At 38.4% G+C, this 23,420-nt stretch overlaps 1 protein-coding gene across 1 annotated transcript in view; it reads right to left on the reverse strand.

Moving 5' to 3' along the window:
• The window catches only part of KHDRBS2 (KH RNA binding domain containing, signal transduction associated 2), a 685,450-nt gene extending 685,320 nt beyond the window's left edge, over positions 1–130 (reverse strand). Inside the window, exon 1 of the mRNA XM_060164098.1 lies at positions 40–130. Coding sequence (XP_060020081.1) covers positions 40–130 — 91 coding nt within the window. The remainder of the gene's footprint in view (positions 1–39) is intronic.
• Positions 131–23,420: the final 23,290 nt, after the last annotated feature.

Here is a 23,420-nt window from a genome sequence, read left to right on the forward strand (position 1 = left end):
GGGCCAGCTGTCTGTTTCCACCTGGGGAGCAAGTCCTACCTTCGGCTAGCAGGCGCGAGGCGTGCACAAAAGATGGATCCAGGCTATCTTTTTCTGCCATCAGCTCAGGCAAGTATTTCTCCTCTTTCATAGCGCGGACTTCGGACCGACCCCGGCCAGGCGCAGGGCTCCGCGCGCTCGGACGTAGGTCGCCGGCACCCTGCTCGCCCACCTCCCGCCTCCCGCCTCCCGCCTCCCGCCTCCCGCCTCCCGCTTCCCGCCTCCCGCCGCCGCGGCTCGGGGTCTGGCGCCCTCTCCGGTCCCGCGCCGCGCCCGCCCCCGCCGTCGGGCTACGCGGCCCCGCGCCTCCCGACCCGTCCTGCCTCAGTCCCTCGCTCGCGCCCAGCCCGGCTCGTACCAGCAGCCTGAACAGGAGAGGAGGGCACAGGGCGCGTCCCGCCTCCGCCCAACGCTGATTGGAGAGGGTGTCGCGAGAGGCGGGGTCCCGCGAGGCCGCGGGCCCTTACTGGACCTCGCCGCAAGTCGGGTCGCCTGAGTGGCAGGACGCGGCAGGAGAGGGGAGGGCAGCGCGGAAGGTGCAAGCGCTTTCTTCTCGCAGCCAGAGCCCGCCCTGGTTATTAGGCATGCCCAGTTGTGTGGAGCCCTCCTTACTGCCGAGGTGCCGAGAGAGAGCGGGAAAAGCACCGGTTGAACAGAGAAGCTGGGGTCCATGACGGGACGGCAGATGGTGATGAGGAGGGCGCGCGGAGGGAATGGGAGAGCACTCGGGAAAGCCTCGGGAAGGTAGATGGGGCTTTACCTGCGTCGCTAAGGCACAGGTGTCTCCTCTCCGTCCTGCAGCTCTTACGCACTCCAGTGTGCAGGAATCAGCTGTGCACCCGGCCTGGAAATATAATGAAGACTGCATGTGATCGGCGGCTGGTATTTCCAATGAGCCTGACCTACATCGCAGAGACGCAGTAGAATGTTCATTGATAAACAAATAAAGCGGCTCCCGAGCTATATTCTTGCACAGCAACACGCCTCCCCTGTGCAATCATTGGGGTATTGACATAGTTCTGGTTGTCCTCCATCCATGCCTCCTCCCCCAATCCCTATCTATGGAAGGGATTCTGGGAGGTGGCTGAATTTTAAAACTAAAAAGCAACATAATCAGTAAGTTTGTGAAGGAATTAGGAAAATATGTGGAAGAAGGAAGAGACTAGGAAACAGGTAACTACGGTTGCTCCAATCTCCCCCTTTCTCCTTTATTTAGTTTTTTTTTAAACATCTTTATTGGAGTATAATTGCTTTACAATGGTGTGTTAGTTTCTGCTTTATAACAAAGTGAATCAGTTATACATATACATATGTTCCCATATCTCTTCCCTCTTGCGTCTCCCTCCCTCCCATCCTCCCTATCCCACCCCTCTAGGTGGTCAAAAACCACCTAGCTGATCTCCCTGTGCTATGCGGCTGCTTCGCACTAGCTATCTATTTTACGTTTGGTATTGTATATATGTCCATGCCACTCTCTCACTTTGTCACAGCTTATCCTTCCCCCACCCATATCGTGAAGTCCATGCTCTAGTATAGTAGGTCTGTCTTTATTCCCGTCTTACCCCTAGGTTGTTCATGACCTTCTTTTTTTTTTTTCCTTAGATTCCATATATATGTGTTAGCATATGGTATTTGTTTTCCTCTTTCTGACTTACTTCACTCTGTATGACAGTCTCTAGGTCCATCCACCTCACTACAAATAACTCAATTTCATTTCATTTTATGGCTGAGTAATATTCCATTGTATATATGTGCCACATTTTCTTTACCCATTCATCTGTGGATGAACACTTAGGTTGCTTCCATGTCCCAGCTAATGTAAATACAGCTGCAATGAACATTTTGGTGCATGACTCTTTTTGAATTATGGTTTTCTCAGGGTATATGCCCAGTAGTGGGATTTCTGGGTAATATGGTAGTTCTATTTTTAGTTTTTAAGGAACCTCCATACTGTTCTCCATAGTGGCTCTATCAATTTACATTCCCACCAACACTGCAAGCATGCTCCCTTAGCTCCACACCATCTCCAGCATTTATTGCTTCTAGATTTTTTGATGATGGCCATTCTGACTGGTGGGAGATGATACCTCATTGTAGCTTTGATTTGCATTTCTCTAATGATTAATGATGTTGAGCATTCTTTCATGTGTTTGTTGGCAATCTGTATATCTTCTTGGGAGAAATGTCTATTTAGGTCCTCTGCCCATTTCTGGATTGGGTTGTTTCTTTTTTTGTTATTGAGCTGCATGAGCTGCTTGTAAATTTTGGAGATTAATCCTTTGTCAGTTGCTTCATTTGCAAATATTTTCTCCCATTCTGAGGGTTGTCTTTTTGTCTTGTTTATGGTTTCCTTTGCTGTGCAAAAGCTTTGAAGTTTCATTAGGTCCCATTTGTTTATTTTTGTTTTTATTTCCATTTCTCAAGGAGGTGGGTCAAAAAGGATCTTGCTGTGATTTATGTCATAGATTGTTCTGCCTATGTTTTCCTCCAAGAGTTTGATAGTTTCTGACCTTACACTTAGGTCTTTAATCCATTTTGAGTTTATTTTTGTGTATGGTGTTAGGGAGTGTTCTAATTTCATACTTTTACATGTACCTGTCTTGTTTTCCCAGCACCACTTATTGAAGAGGCTGTCTTTTCTCCACTGTATATTCTTCCTTCCTTTATCAAAGATAAGGTAACCATATGTGTGTGGGTTTATCTCTGGGCTTTCTATCCTGTTCCATTGATCTGTATATTTGTTTTTCTGCCAGTACCATACTGTCTTGATGACGGTAGCTTTGTAGTATATTCTGAAGCCAGGGAGCCTGATTCCTCCAGCTCCACTTTTCGTTCTCAAGATTGCTTTGGCTATTAGGGGTCTTTTGTGTTTCCATACAAATTGTGAAGTTTTTTGTTCTAGTTCTGTGAAAAATGCCAGTGGTAGTTTGATAGGGATTGCATTGAATCTGTAGATTGCTTTGGGTAGTAGAGTCATTTTACAATGTTGATTCTTCCAGTCCAAGAACATGATATATCTCTCCATCTCTTTGTGTCATCTTTAATTTCTTTCATCAGTGTCTTATAATTTTCTGCATACAGGTCTTTTGTCTCCTTAGGTAGGTTTATTCCTAGATATTTTATTCTTTTTGTTGCAGTGTAAATGGGAGTGTTTTCTTAATTTCACTTTCAGATTTTTCATCATTAGTGTATAAGTATGCCAGAGATTTTTGTGCATTAATTTTGTATCCTGCTACTTTACCAAATTCATTGATTAGCTCTAGTAGTTTGCTGGTAGCATCCTTAGGATTCTTTATCTATAGTATCATGTCATCTGCAAACAGTGACAGCTTTACTTCTTCTTTTCCGATTTGGATTCCTTTTATTCCTTTTTCTTCTCTGATTGCTGTGGCTAAAACTTCCAAAACTATGTTGAATAATAGTAGTGAGAGTGGGCAACCTTGTCTTGTTCCTGATCTTAGTGGAAATGGCTTCAGGTTTTCACCATTGAGGACGATGTTGTCTGTGGTTTTGTCATATATGGCCTTTATTATGTTGAGGAACGTTCCCTCTATGCCTACTTTCTGCAGGGTTTTTATCATAAGCCAGTGTTGAATTTTGTTGAAAGCTTTCTCTGCATCTATTGAGATGGTCATATGGTTTTTCTCCTTCAATTTGTTAATATGGTGTATCACATTGATTGATTGGCATATATTGAAGAATCCTTGCGTTCATGGAATAAACCCCACTTGATCATGGTGTATGATCCTTTTAATGTGCTGTTGGATTCTCTTTGCTAGTATTTTGTTGAGGATTTTTGTATCTATGTTCATCAGTGATATTGGCTTGTAGTTTTCTTTCTTTGTGACATCTTTGTCTGGTTTTGGTATCAGAGTGATGGTGGCCTCGTTGAATGAGCTTGGGAGTGTTCCTCCCTGTGCTATATTTTGGAAGAGTTTGAGAAGGATAGGTGTTAGCTCTTCTCTAAATGTTTGATAGAATTTGCCTGTGAAGCCATCTGGTCCTGGGCTTTTGTTTGTTGGAAGATTTTTAATCACAGTTTCAATTTCATTGCTTATGATTGGTCTGTTCATATTTTCTATTTCTTCCTGGTTCAGTCTAAGAAGGTTGTGCATTTCTAAGAATTTGTCCATTTATTCCAGGTTGTCCATTTTATTAGCATAGAGTTGCTTTTAGTAATCTCTTATGATCCTGTATTTCTGCAGTGTCAGTTGTTACTTCTCCTTTTTCATTTCTAATTCTATTGTTTTGAGTCTTCTCCCTTTTTTTCTTGATGAGTCTGGCTAATGGTTTATCAATTTTGTTTATCTTCTCAAGGAACCAGCTTTTAGTTTTATTGGTCTTTGCTATCATTTCCTTCATTTCTTTTTCATTTATTTCTGATCTGATCTTTATGATTTCTTTCCTTCTGCTAACCTTAAGGGGTTTTTTGTTTTTCTTCCTCTAATTTCTTTAGGTGCAAGGTTAGGTTGTTTATTTGAGATGTTTCCTGTTTCTTAAGGTAGGATTGTATTGCTATAAACTTCCGTCTTAGAACTGCTTTTGCTGCATCTCATAGATTTTGGGTTGTCCTGTCTCCATTGTCATTTGTGTCTAGGTATTTTTTGATTTCCTCTTTGATTTCTTCAGTGATCACTTCGTTATTAAGTAGTGTATTGTTTAGCCTCCATGTCTTTGTATTTTTTACAGATCTTTTTCTGTAATTGATATCTAGTCTCATAGCATTGTGGTCGGAAAAGATACTTGATACAATTTCAATTTTCTTAAATTTACCAAGGCTAGATTTGTGACCCAAGATATGATGTATCCTGGAGAATGTTCCATTAGCACTTGAGAAAAATGTGTATTCTGTTGTTTTTGGATGGAATGTCCTATAAATATCAATTAAGTCCATCTTGTTTAATGTATCATTTAAACCTTCTGTTTCCTTATTTATTTTCATTTTGGATGATCTGTTCATTGGTGAAAGTGGGGTGTTAAAGTCCCCTAGTATGATTGTGTTCTGTCGATTTCCCCTTTTATGGCCATTAGTATTTGCTTTATCTATTGAGGTGTTCCTATGTTAGATGCATAAATATTTGCAATTGTTATATCTTCTTCTTGGATCGATCCTTTGATCATTATGTAGTGTCCTTCTTTGTCTCTTGTTGTAGTCTTTATTTTAACGTCTAATTTTCTGATATGAGAATTGCTACTCCAGCTTTCTTCTGATTTCTATTTGCATGGAATATCTTTTTCCATCCCCTCACTTTCAGTCTGTATGTGTCCCTAGGTCTTAAGTAGACAGCATATATACGGGTCTTGTTTTTGTATCCATTCAGCCAGTCTGTATCTTTTGGTGGGGGCATTTAATCCATTTACATTTAAGGTAATTATCAATATGTATGTTCGTATTCTCATTTTCTTAATTGTTTTGGGTTTGTTATTGTAGGTCTTTTCCTTCTCTTGTGTTCACTGCCTAGAGAATTTCCTTTAGCATTTGTTGTAAAGCTGGTTTGGTGGTGCTGAACTCTCTCAGCTTTTGCTTATCTGTAAAGGTTTAATTTCTCCATCAGATCTGAATGAGATCCTTGCTGGGTAGAGTAATCTTGGTTGCAGGTTTTTCTCCTTCATGACTTTAAACATGTCCTGCCAGTCCCTTCTGGCTTGCAGAGTTTCTGCTGAAAGAGCAGCTGTTAACCTTATGGGGATTCCCTTGTGTGTTATTTGTTGTTTTTCCCTTGCTGCTTTTAATATGTTTTCTTTGTACTTAAATTTTGATAGTTTGATTAATATGTGTCTTGGCATGTTTCTCCTTGGATTTATCCTGTATGGCAATCTCTGTGCTTCCTGGGCTTGATTGACTATTTCCTTTCCCATATTTGGGAAATTTACAACTATACTCTCTTCAAATATTTTCTCAGTCCCTTTCTTTTTCTCTTCTTCCTCTGGGACCTCTATGATTCGAATATTGTTGCATTTAATTTTGTCCCAGAGGTCTCTGAAACTATCCTCAGTTCTTTTCATTCTTTTTTCTTTAGTCCGCTGTGCAGTAGTTATTTCCACTATTTTATCTTCTAGGTCACTTATCCGGTCTTCTGCCTCTGTTATTCTGCTATTGATCCCTTCTAGAGTATTATAAATTTCATTTATTGTGTTGTTCGTCATTGATTGTTTCCTCTTTACTTCTTCTAGGTCCTTGTTAAATGTTTCTTGCATTTTGTCTATTCTATTTCCAAGATTTTGGATCATCTTTACTATCATTATTCTGAATTCTTTTTCAGGTAGACTGCCTATTTCCTCTTCATTTGGTAGGTCTGGTGGGTTTTTATCTTGCTCCTTCATCTGCTGTGTGATTTTCTGTCTTTTCATTTTGCTTATCTTACTGTTTTGGGGGTTTCCTTTTTGCAGGCTGCAGGTTTGTAGTTCCTGTTGTTTTTGGTGTCTGTCCCCAGTGGCTAAGGTTGGTTCAGTGGGTTGTGTAGGTTTCCTGGTGGAGGGGACTAGTGCCTATGTTCTGGTGGATGAGGCTGGATCTTGTGTTTCTGGTGGGCAGGCCCACGTCTGGTGTTGTGTTTTGTGGTGTCTGTGGCCTTATTATGATTTTAGACAACCTCTCTGCTAATGGAGGGGGCTGTGTTCCGTCTTGCTAGTTGTTTGGCATAGGGTGTCCAGCACTGTAGCTTGCTGGTCATTGAGTGCAACTGGGTCTTGATGCTGAGATGGAGATCTCTGGGAGATTTTTACCGTTTGATATTATGTGGAGCTGGGAGGTCTCTTGTGGACTAGTGTCCTGAAGTTGGCTCTCCCACCTCAAAGGCATATCACTGACTCCTGGCTGTAGCACCAAGAGCCTGTCCCCCACATGGCTCAGAATAAAAGGGAGAAAAAATAGGAAGAAAGAAAGAAAGAGGATAAAAGAAAATAAAGTAAGATAAAATAAAATAAAGTTATTAAAATAAAAAATAATTATCAAGGAAAAAATTTTAAAAAGTAAAAAAAAAAAAAAAAAAGAAAGAAAATGGATGGGCAGAACCCCAGGACAAATGGTGAAAGCAAAGCTATAAAGACAAAATCACATACAGAAGCATACACATGCACACTCGCAAAAAGAGGAAAAGGGGAAAAAACAATCTGTGTTGCTCCCAAAGTCCACCTCCTCAATTTGGGATGATTCATTGTCTATTCAGGTATTCCACAGGTGCAGGGTACATCAAGTTGCTTGTGGAGCTTTAATCCAATGCTTCTGAGGCTGCTGGGAGAAATTTCCCTTTTCTTTGTTCACACAGCTCCCGGGGGGGGTTCAGCTTTGGATTTGGCCCCGCCTCTGTGTGTAGGTCGCCTGAGGGCATCTGTTCCTCGCTCAGACAGGGCGGGGTTAAAGGAGCAGCTGATTCAGGGGCTCTGGCTCACTCAGGCCCGAGGGGAGGGAGGAGTACGGATGCTTGGCGAGCCTGCAGTGGCAGAGGCCGGCGTGACGTTGCACCAGCCTGAAGTTCGCCCGCGTGCGTTCTCCCGGAGAATTGTCCCTGGATCACGGGACCCTGGCAGTGGCGGGCTGCACAGTTTCCCGGGAGGGGGTGTGTGGATAGTGACCTGTGCTTGCACACAGGCTTCTTGGTGCCTGCAGCAGCACCGTCTCATGCCCGTCTCTGGGGTCCGCACTTTTAGCCACGGCTCGCGCCCGTCTCTGGAGCTCCTTTAAGCAGCACTCTTAATCCCCTCTCCTCGCGCACCAGGAAACAAAGAGGCAAGAAAAAGTCTCTTGTCTCTTGGGCAGGTCCAGACTTTTTCCCTGACTCCCTCCCGGCTAGCCGTGGCGCACTAACCCCTTCAGGCTGTGTTCACGCCACCAACCCCAATCCTCTCCCGGCATCCGACTGAAACCCGAGCCTCAGCTCCCAGCCCCCGCCCACCCCAGTGGGTGAGCAAAACAGCCTCCCGGGCTGGTGAGTGCTGGTCGGCACCAATCCTCTGTGCGGTAATCTCTCCACTTTGCCCTCCGCACCCCGGTTGCTGTGCTCTCCTCCGTGGCTCTGAAGCTTTCCCCCTCAGCCACCCGCAGTCTCCAACCGCGAAGGGGCTTCCTCGTGTGTGGAAACCTTTCCTCCTTCACGGCTCCCTCCCACTGGTGCCGGTCCCGTCCCTCTTCTTTTGTCTCTGTTTTTTCTTTTTTCTTTTGCCCTACCCAGGTACGTGAGGGAGTTTCTTGCCTTTTGGGAGGTCTGAGGTCTTCTGCCAGCGTTCAGTAGGTGTGCTATAGGAGCAGTTCCACTTATAGATGTATTTCTGATGTATTTGTGGGGAGGAAGGTGATTTCCACGTCTTACTCTTCCGCCATTTTCTCAAATCTCTCCCTTATTTAGGATGTGACAGTCTCTTTCACCAGGTGTTGCTGCTCGGCTGCTTTGTATCTATTCCTCTTCTGTTTTAAAGGAGAGTTAAACCCTCCGGTATCACCAGCACTGCCCATCCTTCTTTTACAATTGGGGCATGAAAATGCAGCTTCCGTGCTTCAGATACTACAAAACAATCTTTCTACCGTCTCTTTTCATAAACAATCATTTTCCAATTCACCTCTCCTCCACCATTTTTGTTTGTGGAAAAAATGGAGGCTAATTTTCCTACAAATAAAGCATGCTGAAACTTTCCCAAGTTCTCTTACTGTATTCAAATTTTTCTTATTTATTTTTCAAGATAAGGTTGGAGATTATCTCTTACTTATATATTTTTTAAAAAATTTAACATGACTTGACATCCATTATCTCAATTTGTCCTTACTGAAGCAGTCTGAAAAAACACAGGCGTAAGTATTACTTTCTTTGTTTTATAGTTGTGGAAACTAAGGCAGAGACAGAGAAGCTCAGTGACCCAGAAGTAACAAATATGACCTCATTTGGCATCAGTCACCTTCACCCCACCCAGAAGCTGAGCCTATGCTACCACGTGACCAATGGGAAGGGGCTATGTCACTAACACATGTGATAGAAATGTTAGAAGTTCATGAAATAAGCTGTGATAACCATGACTCATTGATAATTTTGTTTTTTGACTGTAGGGAAAAAAATCACATTTTTTCAGGAATTTTTTTTTTAAATCAAGAGCTTTCCTATATAAAATATATAACACTTTAAAATGATCTGTGTTCCCTACAGTGTTGTTACCCTAGGCCTATAAGAGTATCTTGTGATAAGGGGGTGGCCAAAATGTGTGAACGTTGTCAAAAGGTACAAGCTTCCAGTTATAAAATACGTAAGTCCTGGGGATGTCATATATAGCATGATGACTATAGTTAATATTACCATACTGCATAGTTAAAAGTTGATAAGAGAGGAGATCTTAAGTTCTCATCACACGAAAAAAATTTAGCATTAAACTAGTTAATGCTAAAGTGAGATTAAAATTCAAGTCTTTTAGATACCATTTACACTGCTTTAACCTACATTTTTGTACATTAAATATTTAATTTATTTATGCATGTATGCATTCAATAATGTTTATTGAATATTAAAAAGAGCCTAGGGAGAAATTGGAGAAAAATTGGTGGATGAGCTACAAGCATTCATGCTCTGTCATCATAGAGATGATTTTCAAATGGGGAAAGACAAAACCAAATACACAAGAGAACAGGTAATTGCTGGCTGCAATAAAGGCCAAGAGGGAACCAAGCAAGGAGTTAAGGAAGAGAATAAGGGAAGGCCTCATTTTTTTGCCAGGATAGACATGCAGTCTTGCTCAGGAGTTGACATTTAAAGCAAAATCTAGTGGAAAGGAAGGAGCTATCTGTGTGAAATGAACAGAGAAAGGCATTCCAGGCAGCTGGGTTTGCCCATGTGAAAGCCATGTGATCTGAAAGAGCTTGGCTTACTCCTGGAACTGACTAGCCTACCAAGCCTTTTCATCTAAAGCATATGGTGCTGACGGGGGACGTGCACAAATCCAGTTTCATGAATCAAAAAATGCAGTAACTCTTGTTCTGTCCAGCAACAGCATTTACATTATCCATTCACAGTCCTGTTTCCCACAGTCCTGTTTTCCAGTGATTAAAGGTACACTAAGGAGATACCATGGAGAGCTGTCCAAGGGGTGACTTTATCATACAGTGTCTCTGGATATCCAAGTCATTAATAAATATGGTAAGCTAGCTAACTTTTACTTTTCTTACTTATTATCAGGAAATATTTATAATTTTATTTTCTCAGGTAAACACTCAGCAAGCCTAAAATGCATTCTAACAGAAAAAAAAAGTGCATTTATGTATCTTTAAAAAATTAAAAGAAAATGAATGTTAACCTAATATTTAGAATAGTTCATATATTTAACACATAATGGGCATTATAGAATAAAAATATAGAAGCTACATTGGTCCTTAATAATCAATATGCTTCAGAACTTACTCACAAATATTGCTTATTTCCAAACAGGATATGGCTGAATAAAGGCAGATTCTCCAAGTGCCCTACACATACACTTATCCAGCATCAAATTCATGTGTTTTCAGTAGATGACTCTATGTCACTGTGTGTTCTCCATTTACTTCACATATAAATATTTAATAGGTGCCACAACTGTTTAGTGGATTTTCTCAGGGCAACCTTAATAATGCAAAAATTTAATAAACATAAATGTAAATAAATTGAGAGCCATCTATAGATCATTGTTGAATTGAGAGTATTATGTGCCTATACATGAATAAATTATAATTACTGGTAAAACTACCACCTCTTCTAATGGTGTAAATAACTTAACCAAACTCACCACTGAATTGATTCACATATCTTAAAGATTTATCTTATTTTAAACATGAGTTCTGGTCCTGAAAGGCTTTTTTTCAATGGCATTCTATTTACTGCACTATAATTTCAACAACGGGATATTATGGAAAATTTTGCACCAACCAAAGTTGGTTTTGAAGGATGAATAAGGCATGCACTGAAGAATATGTCCTGTAGTTAATTCAATACTTTCACAAACACTTATAGGTAAGGCCATGTTGCAGGGCATTTAATCAGGCTTATCTTTGCACACTAATAAAAAAATACCCAAACTGTATTATCAAGTACAACATGCAGTTTCTATTTCAGAGTTCTCATCAACTTTAGGGATACCACACTAACCTACTTACTCCAAGGATTAGTAGAACTCACAATGAGAACTATGGGTTAATAAAATTGTAGCAGCCCAATCATTTATGTAATGACTCTAGGGCACAGTATAATGAAGGACCAAAATACTGACTCATTTTCACCTACTGAAGAGCTTGACAGAGCCCATTACACAGAAGTTGCTGCTTTAATATTTCTATTAATTTCAGTCATAACTTCCATGATATGTTTTAGGGTTGCAAGAAGGGAAGGGAATGGAGAGTTGGCTCTGTTGACAACCAAGCAGTAGTGCATGTGCAGTAAAAAATCTATCATATATAGTGTGTTCAGAGCCAAAACTGATGCTATAAGCTAATATGGCACAGCACAAAATGAATATTCTCCAGTCAAAGCTGGCCTATATATCTGTGTGTGTGTGTGTGTGTGTGTGTGTGTGTGTGTGTGTGTATGAAATAAGTGTTTTCTGATTGCAAAGCTTTAAAATTAGCATATTGTATGGGATTTAAGCTGATACAACTGTATAATTAAAGGGCAGAAGAAGAGAGACAAAGGAACTGATATTTGTTGAAAGCTTACTATTGTGTTTGGAATACTGCTATTCTGAATCCTCACAAATGTAAGCTCTTCTTAATTCTAAAGTGGCCTAACAATTCAAACCATTTCTGATGTTGAAATTATCTCTATTTGGAAAACTGACCAGTTCATCTTGTTGTATCTCTGTGGACAGTCACTGCACTGACACCCTTGTGCTGGCCTTGACAGCACCCGAAGAGCAGTCACTGTGTTTTGGGGAAGGGAAAGGAAGCTTTTGTTCCAAGGTGAAAGTTATCGACAGTCTTGTTAAAGTTAAATCCTTGAATTGTTGAATTGTAGCTCATATATTGATTAGTTCTGGAGAGCAATATATTAAGGTAAAAAAATCACAGTAAAATATTTTTCATACACAGCAAATAAAGATTTGATGTCTGTTGTATTTAGTATAAAATAAATAGATGAAACAGTCTTCAAGTACACTAAAACTTCTGCCACAGACATAAAACTATAAGCAATTGTGTATCATGATTAAAACAAGGGAAAAAAGAGTGGATTCAATTTCAGTTGGAGGGATTTTAAAAAAAAAACACTCATGGAAAGGATTAGTTAATATTGAAATAGTACTTTAAGAGAATATCATTCCATTCAAGTTTTTAAAATACTGCAGATGCTTGTTTGGTGTAATTTTTTTAATCATCCTGTTCTCTCATATTAAATGATATTACCATATAGGAAACATTCATTATGAAATCCTACTGTATAAAATAGTTCTTATAAAGCAGGTGTGAGCCATATGAAAAGAATGATAATGAAATTAGAAAACACAGTTCCAGAGCCGAGATTTCATCGGCCCAACACAGGAGAGACAACAAATAAAAAAATCAAAGACACAGACATTGTGTAAGATGTTGGGTGATACCATAACCATCCAACCAGCAAGGAGCTAATAAGTATTGTGAAAAGTATCTCGATACATGGCAACTAAACACAAAATGTAATTCTAGATTGGATCCTGGACAAGATTTTGGTTTTATTTTATATTTATTTTTTACCATAAAGGACAGCGATGGGATAATTGGCAAAATGTGACTAAGGTCTATTCTTTTAGTTTACAGATTTTGCTAATGGTATTGTGATTTTACGAGTGAATGTCTGTGTTTGAACATAAAGTATTTAAGGGATAAAAGGGCATTGTGTATGTAACTTTCAAATAATTAAGGGAAAATGTATGTACATACATGTATATACAGAAAAAGGGAAAAGGAGAGACAAAGATACAGAGAGAGAGAAAAAATTATAAAGTGATAGAGCAAATGAGGCAAAATATTAACATTTGAAGAAATTGGATGAAGGATATGTTGGAATTTTCTCTATTATTTTAGCACTTTTCTGAAAATCTGAAATTACTTCAAAAAAAAAAAACCCCCAAAAATCTAGATATGGGACTTCCCTAATGGGGCAGTGATTAAGAATCCACCTGCCAATGCAGGAGACATGGGTTTGAGCCCTGGTTCGGGAAGATCTCACATGCTGTGGAGCAACTAAGCCCATGCTCCACAACTACTGAGCCTGCGCTCTAGAGCCCGCAAGCCACAACTACTGAAGCCCATGTACCTAGATCCCGTGCTCTGCAATGAAGAGTAGCCCCCACTCGCAGCAACTAGAGAAAGCCCATGCACAGCAACAAAGACCCAACACAGCCAAAAATAAATAAATTAAAAAAAAGAGTTTATTAAAAAATATCATTAAATTACCCCTAAATAGTGGGAATTAAAAAAAAAATCTAGATATGACCAAAAATAACTTCAAAGTATCTTATCCAAACCCCAGTTTACTGGCTAGCCATGGACAGCCATACTTACATCATGTAGTCTTTGTCGTAGCATGCATTGAATTAATTAATTTGGCCACAAATTACCAAACTTTTTAAACAACTTTACAAATCTCACTAAAAGTACAAAACACTTATGTGTGAATTACCAGCTTATTTCTTTCCAAAGAAAAGTAATACAATAATTATGTTGGCTCAATTATTCCTTTTAAAATAACAGTTGCAGATAGTTACTACACAATTAGCCATTTTTAAAGAATTAGTCAATGAAGAACTGCCTTCTTTTTAGGTGAAAATAATTTTTATGTATGATATGACCATTACATCAAAAAACTATTCATTTCCTGGGGGCAGGGTAATGGCCTTCAAAGGCTTTTTCCTTTCTTAAAATTCTCTGATAAGTCCTCCATAAAAAGAAAAATTATTTGTACAAAGCAGCCAAATGGAAATGTGACTGAACTCAAAATATATTCTCACATGAATACTAATAATCTTTCATTAAAAATAAAATATAGCTCAGCTAAAAGGACTGGCAGTGCACTGTTCTACCAATGTCCATAAAGTGCTCTTTGGCATAGGTTAAAAAAAAAAGGGACTGAAGTCTCAAAGACAGCTTGTAGAAAGTAAAATGAGGATAAATTTAAATTTCCTGCAAGGCAAACCAAAAGAACACATGAAACCAGATTGATAAATGCAACAACAAAAAAAAAAACTGAGAAAAATCCAAATGGTAGACCAACATCATATGACAAAAAAATCTTTAAATAAAATTAAAGACAGGGATAGCTAAGAGCACTAAGAACAATCTAATGTTATTCAGGATGAATATTGGCTTCAATTAGTTTTTTATATTCATTACTGAAGATAAAAGTGTCATTTGGTGAAAGGCAAAACATGACTATTGACAATGGAACACAAAGCAAGTTTAAGAGAGATGTTTAGTATTGACAAACTTTCATAAGGTATGCAGGTATTCATCCAATTGGATTGATTTCTAGGAAAAATAGGTGATTTTATATTCAGCAGAATACTTTCATGTTCATTACTGTACAGGCAAAAGGCCTTTTAATGTATTTTACTTCCTTACAAACAATTATAGTAGCAGACAGGGCACTTTATAAGACATTCATGAATTTAATCCCTATATTTCTGTTCCTGGACTTGCAGAGAAGTCTGTTAGTCTTGACCCATAAACATGATTACAAAAGGTATGCAGAGTATTTTCTTGGGAGGCAGTATCTAAACATGATTTATAAAATTTCAATTTACCTGTTTCATTTTCACTTGGAGAGTTGAATCCAGTGGATATGGATTTCAAAACAATATTTTAAGATCAATTCTGATTGTTTTCACATGTAAGAGCAAATTATTCACTCAGTGAATATTGAACTGAATGTACTTTTTTCTGGACTGTAACTGTGAGACCAAAAAATGGAAAAATGACTAAGAGGAAAATAAAAGGCAAACCAGCAAGCATTCCATAAAGGTTAGCATCCCTGGGTTTTTGAAAGAATTTATACTTTCTATCTTCTTTCCTTAATCCCTTCCTTTTTTCCTTTTCATTTTTTCTTGCTAATACTTATTGGGCATCTACTGTGTACCAGGCATGTACACTGAGAAAAAAGAAACATAGTCCCCACCCGTATAGATCTTTTAGACTAGGGGTCCCCAACCCTGGGGACGCAAACCAGTACTGGGTCTGTGGTCTGTTAGGAACCGGGCCACACAGCAGGAGGTGAGTGACGGGAGAGCGAAGGAAGATCCATCTGCCACTCACCTCACCACCACTCCCCATCGCTCACGGTACCACCTGAACCATACCTCCCTACCCCGCCCCCTCCCGTCCATGGAAAAATTGTCTTCCACGAAACTGGTCCTTGGTGACAAAAAGCTTGGGCACCACTGTCTTAGACTAGTGGATAAGGTAGAGAGAAATCAAGAAAAATAACAGATACATAAATGTCATTGGTAATTAGTGTCATCAAGGAAAAAACTTGGTTCTCTGAGAGAGAGGAATAAGGGGGTGATGGAAGGAGACAACTTTAATTGGATTTTCAGAGAAAAGCTATCCAGAGAAGTGATACTAGAGTAAAACCTGAAAGATAAGGCGTTATCAGGGGAGGAATGGAGTTAGAAGCCTCTGAGCAGAGAACACAATGTGTGCTAAGGCAGCAGTCCTCAACCTTTTGGGCACCAGGAACCGGTTTAGTGGAAGACAATTTTTCCATGGACGTTGTTGTGGGGGACGGTTAAGGCAGTAATGCGAGCAATGGAGAGCGGCAGGTGCTTTGCTGGCTTGCCCGCCGTTCACCTCCTGCTGTGCAGCACAGTTCCTAACAGGCTGCAGACCAATACCCGACCGAGGCCCGGGGTTGGGGACCCCTGTCCTAAGGCACACTGTGTGGGAGGTACTTTAGTACATACCTAGATACCTGGGGGCATAGTTGGAGTATCCTACAGCCTTATGTTGGGGGGAGACAAGAACCAGATAGAAGCAACCACAGCTATTAGCTGATCACATTGACTTCAAGACATTTTCCAGTGAATGGAACTAGTGACCTGTGGGATTAATTTCTGGCCAATGTAGCCACAAATCGAAGTGTCATGTGTACTTTTAGGTAGTCCGTAAAGAAAAGAAGGGTGTCCTTCTGCCCTCTGTCCTCACACTGCTGCTAGCCTGGCTGGAGCTCTGGCCTTCCTCATGGACCAGGAGCTGGAGGATTGCACCTACATGGTGCACAGGAAGCAACTGGGCTCTGTGGCAGCTTCGTAGAACTAGTGGCAGCTCTGGGCTACTTAACTCTGTTTCTTTCATCTTAGGGGGGAAACAACTGACTTTTTTTTTTTAACATCTTTATTGGAGTATAATTGCTTTACAATGGTGTGTTAGTTTCTGCTTTATAACAAAGTGAATCAGTTATACATATACATATGTTACCATGTCTCTTTCCTCTTGCGTCTCCCTCCCTCCCACCCTCCCTATTCCACCCCTCTAGGTGGTCACAAAGCACCGAGCTGATCTCCCTGTGCCATGCGGCTGCTTCCCACTAGCTATCTATTTTACATTTAGTAGTGTATATATGTCCATGCCACTCTCTCACTTTGTCACAGCTTACCCTTCCCCCTCCCTATATCCTCAAGTCCATTCTCTAGGAATATTACTCAGCCATAAAAAAGAAACGAAATTGAGTTATTTGTAGTGAGGTGGATGGACCTAGAGTCTGTCACACAGAGTGAAGTAAGTCAGAAAGAGAAAACAAATACGGTATGCTAACACATATATATGGAATCTAAGGGAAAAAAAAAAGTCATGAAGAACCTAGGGGTAAGACGGGAATAAAGACACAGACCTACTAGAGAACAACTCACTTTTTAAAAACATTAGTTACTTTGGGTGTTTCTGTTATTGCAGCCAATACCTCATTCAGGAGATTGATGTAACAGTTCAAATGGGAGATGACAATTGCTTGTTCTATAATGGCAGTGGATGCAGAGAGAAAAGGAAATATTCAAGGTATATTCTGGAGGCAGAGAACAAAATGACTTAGCAGTAGACTGGATATGGCAAGGTAAGGTGACTAGAAATGTCACCACTAATCCAGACAAGTGCATGAGAAACCACTTGGTAGATGGTGTCACCGTCCCTGAGTGGGGATGAAGCAAGGGGGGCAAATAAAGACTTCATTTTGGATACATTTCAGAAGTAGTAAGTTCTTCCTTCATGTTTATTTTAAATCTGTGCTAAATTCATCAAGCAATATATATATATAATACACACACACATACATATACCTTCAGAAATGAACATATTTGTTAAATACATTATAAAATTCATAATTATTTATAATTTTACCAGTAGATCTATAGCCAGTTTAGTAATTCTCACTGAACCTGGGGTTTTTTTTTTCTCTTTATGTTACGCATAAGTAGATTAAGTTGCTGTGCAAACATGTCATTTTCTTTTGGTTGTTATATATTCTAGAGAGGGAAAAAAAAAGACAAGAGGACCTATATTTAGACCAGTAATTTCTCTCATTTTTCTCTAAGAGGAATACTAATGTTTTTGAAGGCTAGTGATTTACAGTGTTATATAACTCAGACCTTAGTCACAGAGCTTGTCATCATCATTTTCCAGATGGGTAACTCAGAGAAGTTAAGTAATGTCACCAACGTTACATAGCCAGAAAAAAAGCAGAACAAGAATTCGAAGCCAGATCTGCCAAATCCCAAGGCCTGAGTCCTTACTACTAAAAAGTGCTTCCTTTTTGTATGTGAATCTTATAAATAAAGCCAAACAAATTCCAAGATTCTATCAATGCTAATTAGCTATAATGATGAAAATTACTTTTGCAAGTTTATTTACATATTTATTCACACATATTCATGTATATATACTCTGCAAAGTTTCCGATAAAGAACAATATATAAAGAGTTCAACTAGAGTAGAACTTTTCATGAGAAGCCCTATATCTCTGGTAGCCTCTGGCATTGATTAAATTGAAGTTTAAAAAAATCATAATTTTATTCCATCTTTAGACAGGCCATTATCGAAGCATAATGTCTTTCAAATGAGTTGAAAAAAGCCCATAGGCAGTACAAAGTAGTAAAATCAGGAGTGACAGTCTAGTGCATGATATTTAAATGAGAAGTAAGAGGAGTAAATAAAAGGGCGCTGCCAATTCCAGCCAAGGGAGATGACAGTGCAGCTCCCTGGGAGAGGATGTAATACATTTTTATAGAAAAAATAATAATTTAGTGATATAGAGAGTTCTTTCCCCTAGATTCCTTCTTTTTAAAGTGTCCTGCTTTTCTTTAGCATGTCAATTGCTCAGTGTCCTGGAGTTCAGGTATTGTGAGATATGTATATATATAGTGTAAACCATCATGAAAACTGTCCTAAGCATTAGATTGCTCATCCTAAGTATTAGATGCAAATGTAAAGAGGTTATATCAAAACACAAACTATATCACTCTTACAGTCGTTGGAAACTCATTATATGAAAGGATTTGCACTAAGTGATGAGTGGATACAAAAGAGAACTTAATTGTTTGTTACTTTAAAGAGTTCATATCCCAGTGAAAGTAGTAAACATACACACACAAACTGTATTCAAGTGAAGGCTGTCAGTATGTGTATACTGTATCTCTAAGTTGACAAAAACAAGCTTCACTGTTCATGAACTTACTTGGTATATAGTTCACTGCTAATGGTTGTGTGAGAATAATACACAAAAATTTAATATCAAATAAATTATGTATCTTTATATTTGGTCTTCACATTTCACTCAGTTGGCATATTTGTACATTGTATATTGAAAACCCAATCATTTTAACTCTAAATGAGGATTTTTTGAGACAGGCTGGAACCTGGGACCTGAGACCCTTTGCTGCAGTGTTTGCACCTGGACAAAAGTGTCCTCAAGCAACAAAATACAAAGAAACTATAAGGGACTAAAAATGACTGCATGCATGCTCAGTTGGGGCAAATTATGGACAACAAAATACAAAAAGACCAAAAAACAAACCCAAACCCAACTACCAATTCTGAAGAGCCGGGAGCAAAAGCAGGGTGTCGGGAGCAACAGCAGGGTACTGCACATGCCCCCTGCACTCAACACCATCAAAGAGGTGGGCAAACCACCTAAGTCACCCCTCTGGCCCGACCCCTGGACACACCCCATGTAAGTAACCTGCTCGCTCCCCTTGGGGAGTGAGCAAGGGAACCCGAACTTGTTCTCACTTCCCCCTGTTGCAGCAGGGGCCCAAATAAAGCCTTGCCCGAATTTCTTGCCAGGCCTCTGATCAATTTCTATTGGTTAAGGAGACCAAGAACCCTGGTCCAGCTGACTCCTGAACAATTAGAGCAACACTTTACCCACCCTCCTCCCATTCTGTACTTTTCCTTCCCAATGATGTTTTCTAACTTATTTTGTGTTCCATCAGGCCATACCCCTCCTATTCTACCCTCTATTTTGAATTAGGAAACTACACACTTTCTGTGACAGGTCGCCTTTTTTCATCTGCACCTTCCTTGCTGTGTCCCTATTAATTAATTGAGAGGCAAGTTCCAGGCTTCGTTCTCGCTAGTATTGAGGGAATAAGAGAGGCCCATGACTTGATACCTGGGGATTCTGTGTTTCCCTCTTGAGCAAAGGTTACTTAGCATCCCTTACCCTCTCCCAAATTTAACCCCTGATTTATCCAATCTTGACCCCAAACTTCCAGATAGACATTTTAATTTTGTATACTTGAAGTTACATTACTGTTTGGTAATAATTGTAGTCTTTTTCTTAGTACAGTTGTTTCTCCATGTTCTCATTTTTTCTATTAATTTATCTTATTAATACTTTTTTTTTAAAAAAAAAAAAACAGCAAACATTTATTTCCCACAGTTCTGGAGGCTGGAATTCTAAGATCAAGGTGCCAGCAGAGCTTGTGTCTGGTGAGGTGCTTTTTCTGAAAATAAGTACATCTTATAGGAACTTACTATTTTGATCAAAACAGAACTTACAATATTTTTCAAGTAAAGAGAATTAGAGTTCACTGCTATCTTTTGGTATATTTTAATGCATTGGGAATAAAAGCAAACTTTGAGAGACACCTGTAAAAGTACAATTAATGTACATAGGCATTCCTTTTAAGTATGACAGCTATTTAAGTTTGATAGATATTTTTAAAATGTTTTTCTAATTGTCTGACATTTAGATATATTTTCTTTCTAGTTCTAAAGAAAATATTCCTAATTTGAAATACAGAAATTCATTTTAAAATCTCAATAAAAAGTAATTTTCAGTTTGAAATTAAATCCTGTATTGCATACAACATGTAGTTTACAGTTAAAATTTTAATACAGTAGACTGATAGTAATATATCCTTATGTGTTAATATAAAACATAATATCCTGGGAGGCTTAAGCATATAAAATAATTATGTTTACTCTATGAAGGTAGATAAAAGCTTTATTAAAGCAGAACACTGTAGTCCCACACTGGATACCCTTTCAAATAAGTTAAGGTCAATTTACAGGTGAGATAAAAAAAATTTATTTCACAGAGAAAGTTTCTAGAATATCAGCAAGCAAATTCTACGTTTTCTAGTTACAAAAATATAAGTTCAGAATAATTCTATGGGAAAATATATTTTACCAGATGTGGCACAAGGAAATTTCACAACCTGAATAAAGGATAGTCAGGTAAGAGGATGAAAATGAGTTGAATAATTACCTCCTGAAATTTCCAGTCTGAGGGTGTTATACAGGTGAGTTCAATCCCCTTTCCTAGAGCAGCATTATTCATATTCTGTACCACATATTTCACAGTAAGAAATAGGGCACTGCCATCATTTTAAGAATATTAGTGAACCAAAACTTTATTTTTAACACCCCAATTCCAGTTGTAGACAAAAATGTAAAAATCATAAGTTAAATATAAGCAAATATGCTCATCACTATATTAAAATATTTTCTATTCATCAAGTGAGATTCTCAGGCTTGCAAAGGTAGTATAATAAGAGAAAATATAAATCTGTGTTTAACAGAGGATTTGAAGACTAGCTCAGCTACTTAATGGATATTTAACTCTGTCAAGTTAATGAAACTTACCATGCCTCACTTTCCTGATCCATGACATAGGGCTAACGTTATGTATCTCAGACAAGTGTTGTGAATATTTAGGTTGGTTAATACTGTTAAACACTTAAGAGAGTGTCTGGAAAATTGTAAGAGTTCAATATTTGTTTATTATTAGTAGTAGTAGTGATTACTACAGTTATATTTTTAGGAAAAGGATTAATAGTAATTCAACACAATGTATCATTGGAAAAAATAAACAAATATAAGCTGGAAAGGCATTACATAAAATGCAATACCTATTACTGAAAACTTAAAAAACAACAGTTAATTTACTTAACTTGAGAGAGAATATAAAGTTTAATGATTTATATAATATTGTTGTTGTAATTTTATAGTCATTTATTCCAACATCCTCATTTATCCACTTCCCCTGCCCACAGGGCACTGTGTTTTAAATACCTGTATATAGATAGAGGGGTGGAGTGTTTAGGAATCCAGCACATCACTTCTGCCCACATTCCGCTGATGCACAGACTCAGCCACATGCCCCATTTAATAATAGGGAGAATAAAAACATAGTGTGACCAAGAGGAAAATGGTATTGGTGAGCACATATGAGTGTCTTAGCCACACACCTACTGATGCACATTTAGGATGTTTTCAATATCTTATTAATATCAACAGGGTACGTTAAGTCATTTTTTATGTATATGAACATATCTCTAATGTAATTTCCTATCAGCAGAAAATAGATATTTAAAATATTGAGAGATATTTCCAAATGAGCCTCCATTTCTTTTTTCTTTAATAACGATTTTTAAATTTTTTTAGAGCAGTTTTAGTTCACAGCAAAATTGAGAGGAGGGAACACAGATTTCCCGTACACCCACTGCCCCCACACACGTATAGCCTCCCGCATTATCAGCATCCCCATCACAGTGCTATCTTTGTTACAATTGATGAACCTACGCTGACACATCATAATCACCCAAATTCCATAGTTTACATTACAGTTCAGTATTGGTGTTGTACACTCTGTGGATTTGGACAAATGTATAACTATGTGAATCCATCATTATAGTATCATGGAGTGTTTTCACTGCCCTAAAAATCCTCTGTGCTCTCCCACTCAGGTCCTGGCAACCACTGACTTTTTATTGTCTCCATAGCATTGCCTTTTCCAGCATGTCATATAGTTGGAATCACATAGTATGTAGCCTTTCAGACTGGGTTCTTTCACTTAGTAACATGCATTTAAGTTTTCTCCATGTCTCTTCATAACTTGATAATTCATTCCCTTGTAGTGCTCAATAACATTTCATCATCTGGTTGTGTTACAGTTTATCCATTCACCTAGTGAAGGACATCTTGGTTACTTTTATGTTTTGTCAATTATTAATAAAAACTATAAATATCTGTGTGCAGTTTTTTGTGTTGACTTAAGTTTTCAACTCCTTGGGTAAATATCAAGAAACATGATTGCTGGATCATATCATAAGAGTGCATTTAGTTTGTAAGAAACCACCAAACTATCTTCCAGGTGGTTGTACCATTTTGCATTCCCATCAGCAATGAAGGAGGGTTTCTGTTGCTCCACATTCTTTAAAGCAGTTGGTATGGTCAGTGTTCCATATCTGAGCCATTCTAAAAAGTACCCTCCATTCCTCTATTACTGTTTTATGCTCCCACCAGTAATGTATCAAGTTCCTGTTTCTTCATACTTTCATGAAGACAGTGTGTTGTCAAGCTTTTGGATTTTTGCTAATTTAATCGTAGATGAACCGTTATATCAGTGTTATTTGAATTTGTGTTTATTTTATTATGAAATAGATTGAGCATCTCAGTATTTATGAAAAATTTTCATTTACTTCTCTATGAAGTATGTTCATGTCAACTGGTGATGGTAAAAAGATGCTGATAGTGTTTTTTTATGTATTCATAGATATACTTTATATATTAAAGAAAATGCCAACTGTGTTAGGAGATTCAAGTAGTTTCACAGTTGTTAATGGTTGTTTTATATTTTAACTTTTATTGACATATAATCTACATAGAAAAAATTTTACAAATCTTAATGTACAGGCAAATAAATTTTCACAAACTGAACACACATGTAAAACCAACATTTAGAGCAAACAGCAGAACTGTAGTAGAATCTCAGACAAATCTTTTTAAATTTATCTTGTCTCTAATCAATTTCCAAGGCTAACAATAATTCTTTTTTCTAATATTATAGAGTAGTATGCAAGTTTTAAAAATTTAAACAATTTTTATATCTCGTTCCTTATGTTTGCAATATATTTACAATATTGTTTCTAATATGTTTTAAAATGTCCTCCATGTTTTGTGTAGCAATTGATCA

Source organism: Lagenorhynchus albirostris, chromosome 10, assembly GCF_949774975.1.
Source record: "Lagenorhynchus albirostris chromosome 10, mLagAlb1.1, whole genome shotgun sequence".
Taxonomy (NCBI): domain Eukaryota; kingdom Metazoa; phylum Chordata; class Mammalia; order Artiodactyla; family Delphinidae; genus Lagenorhynchus; species Lagenorhynchus albirostris.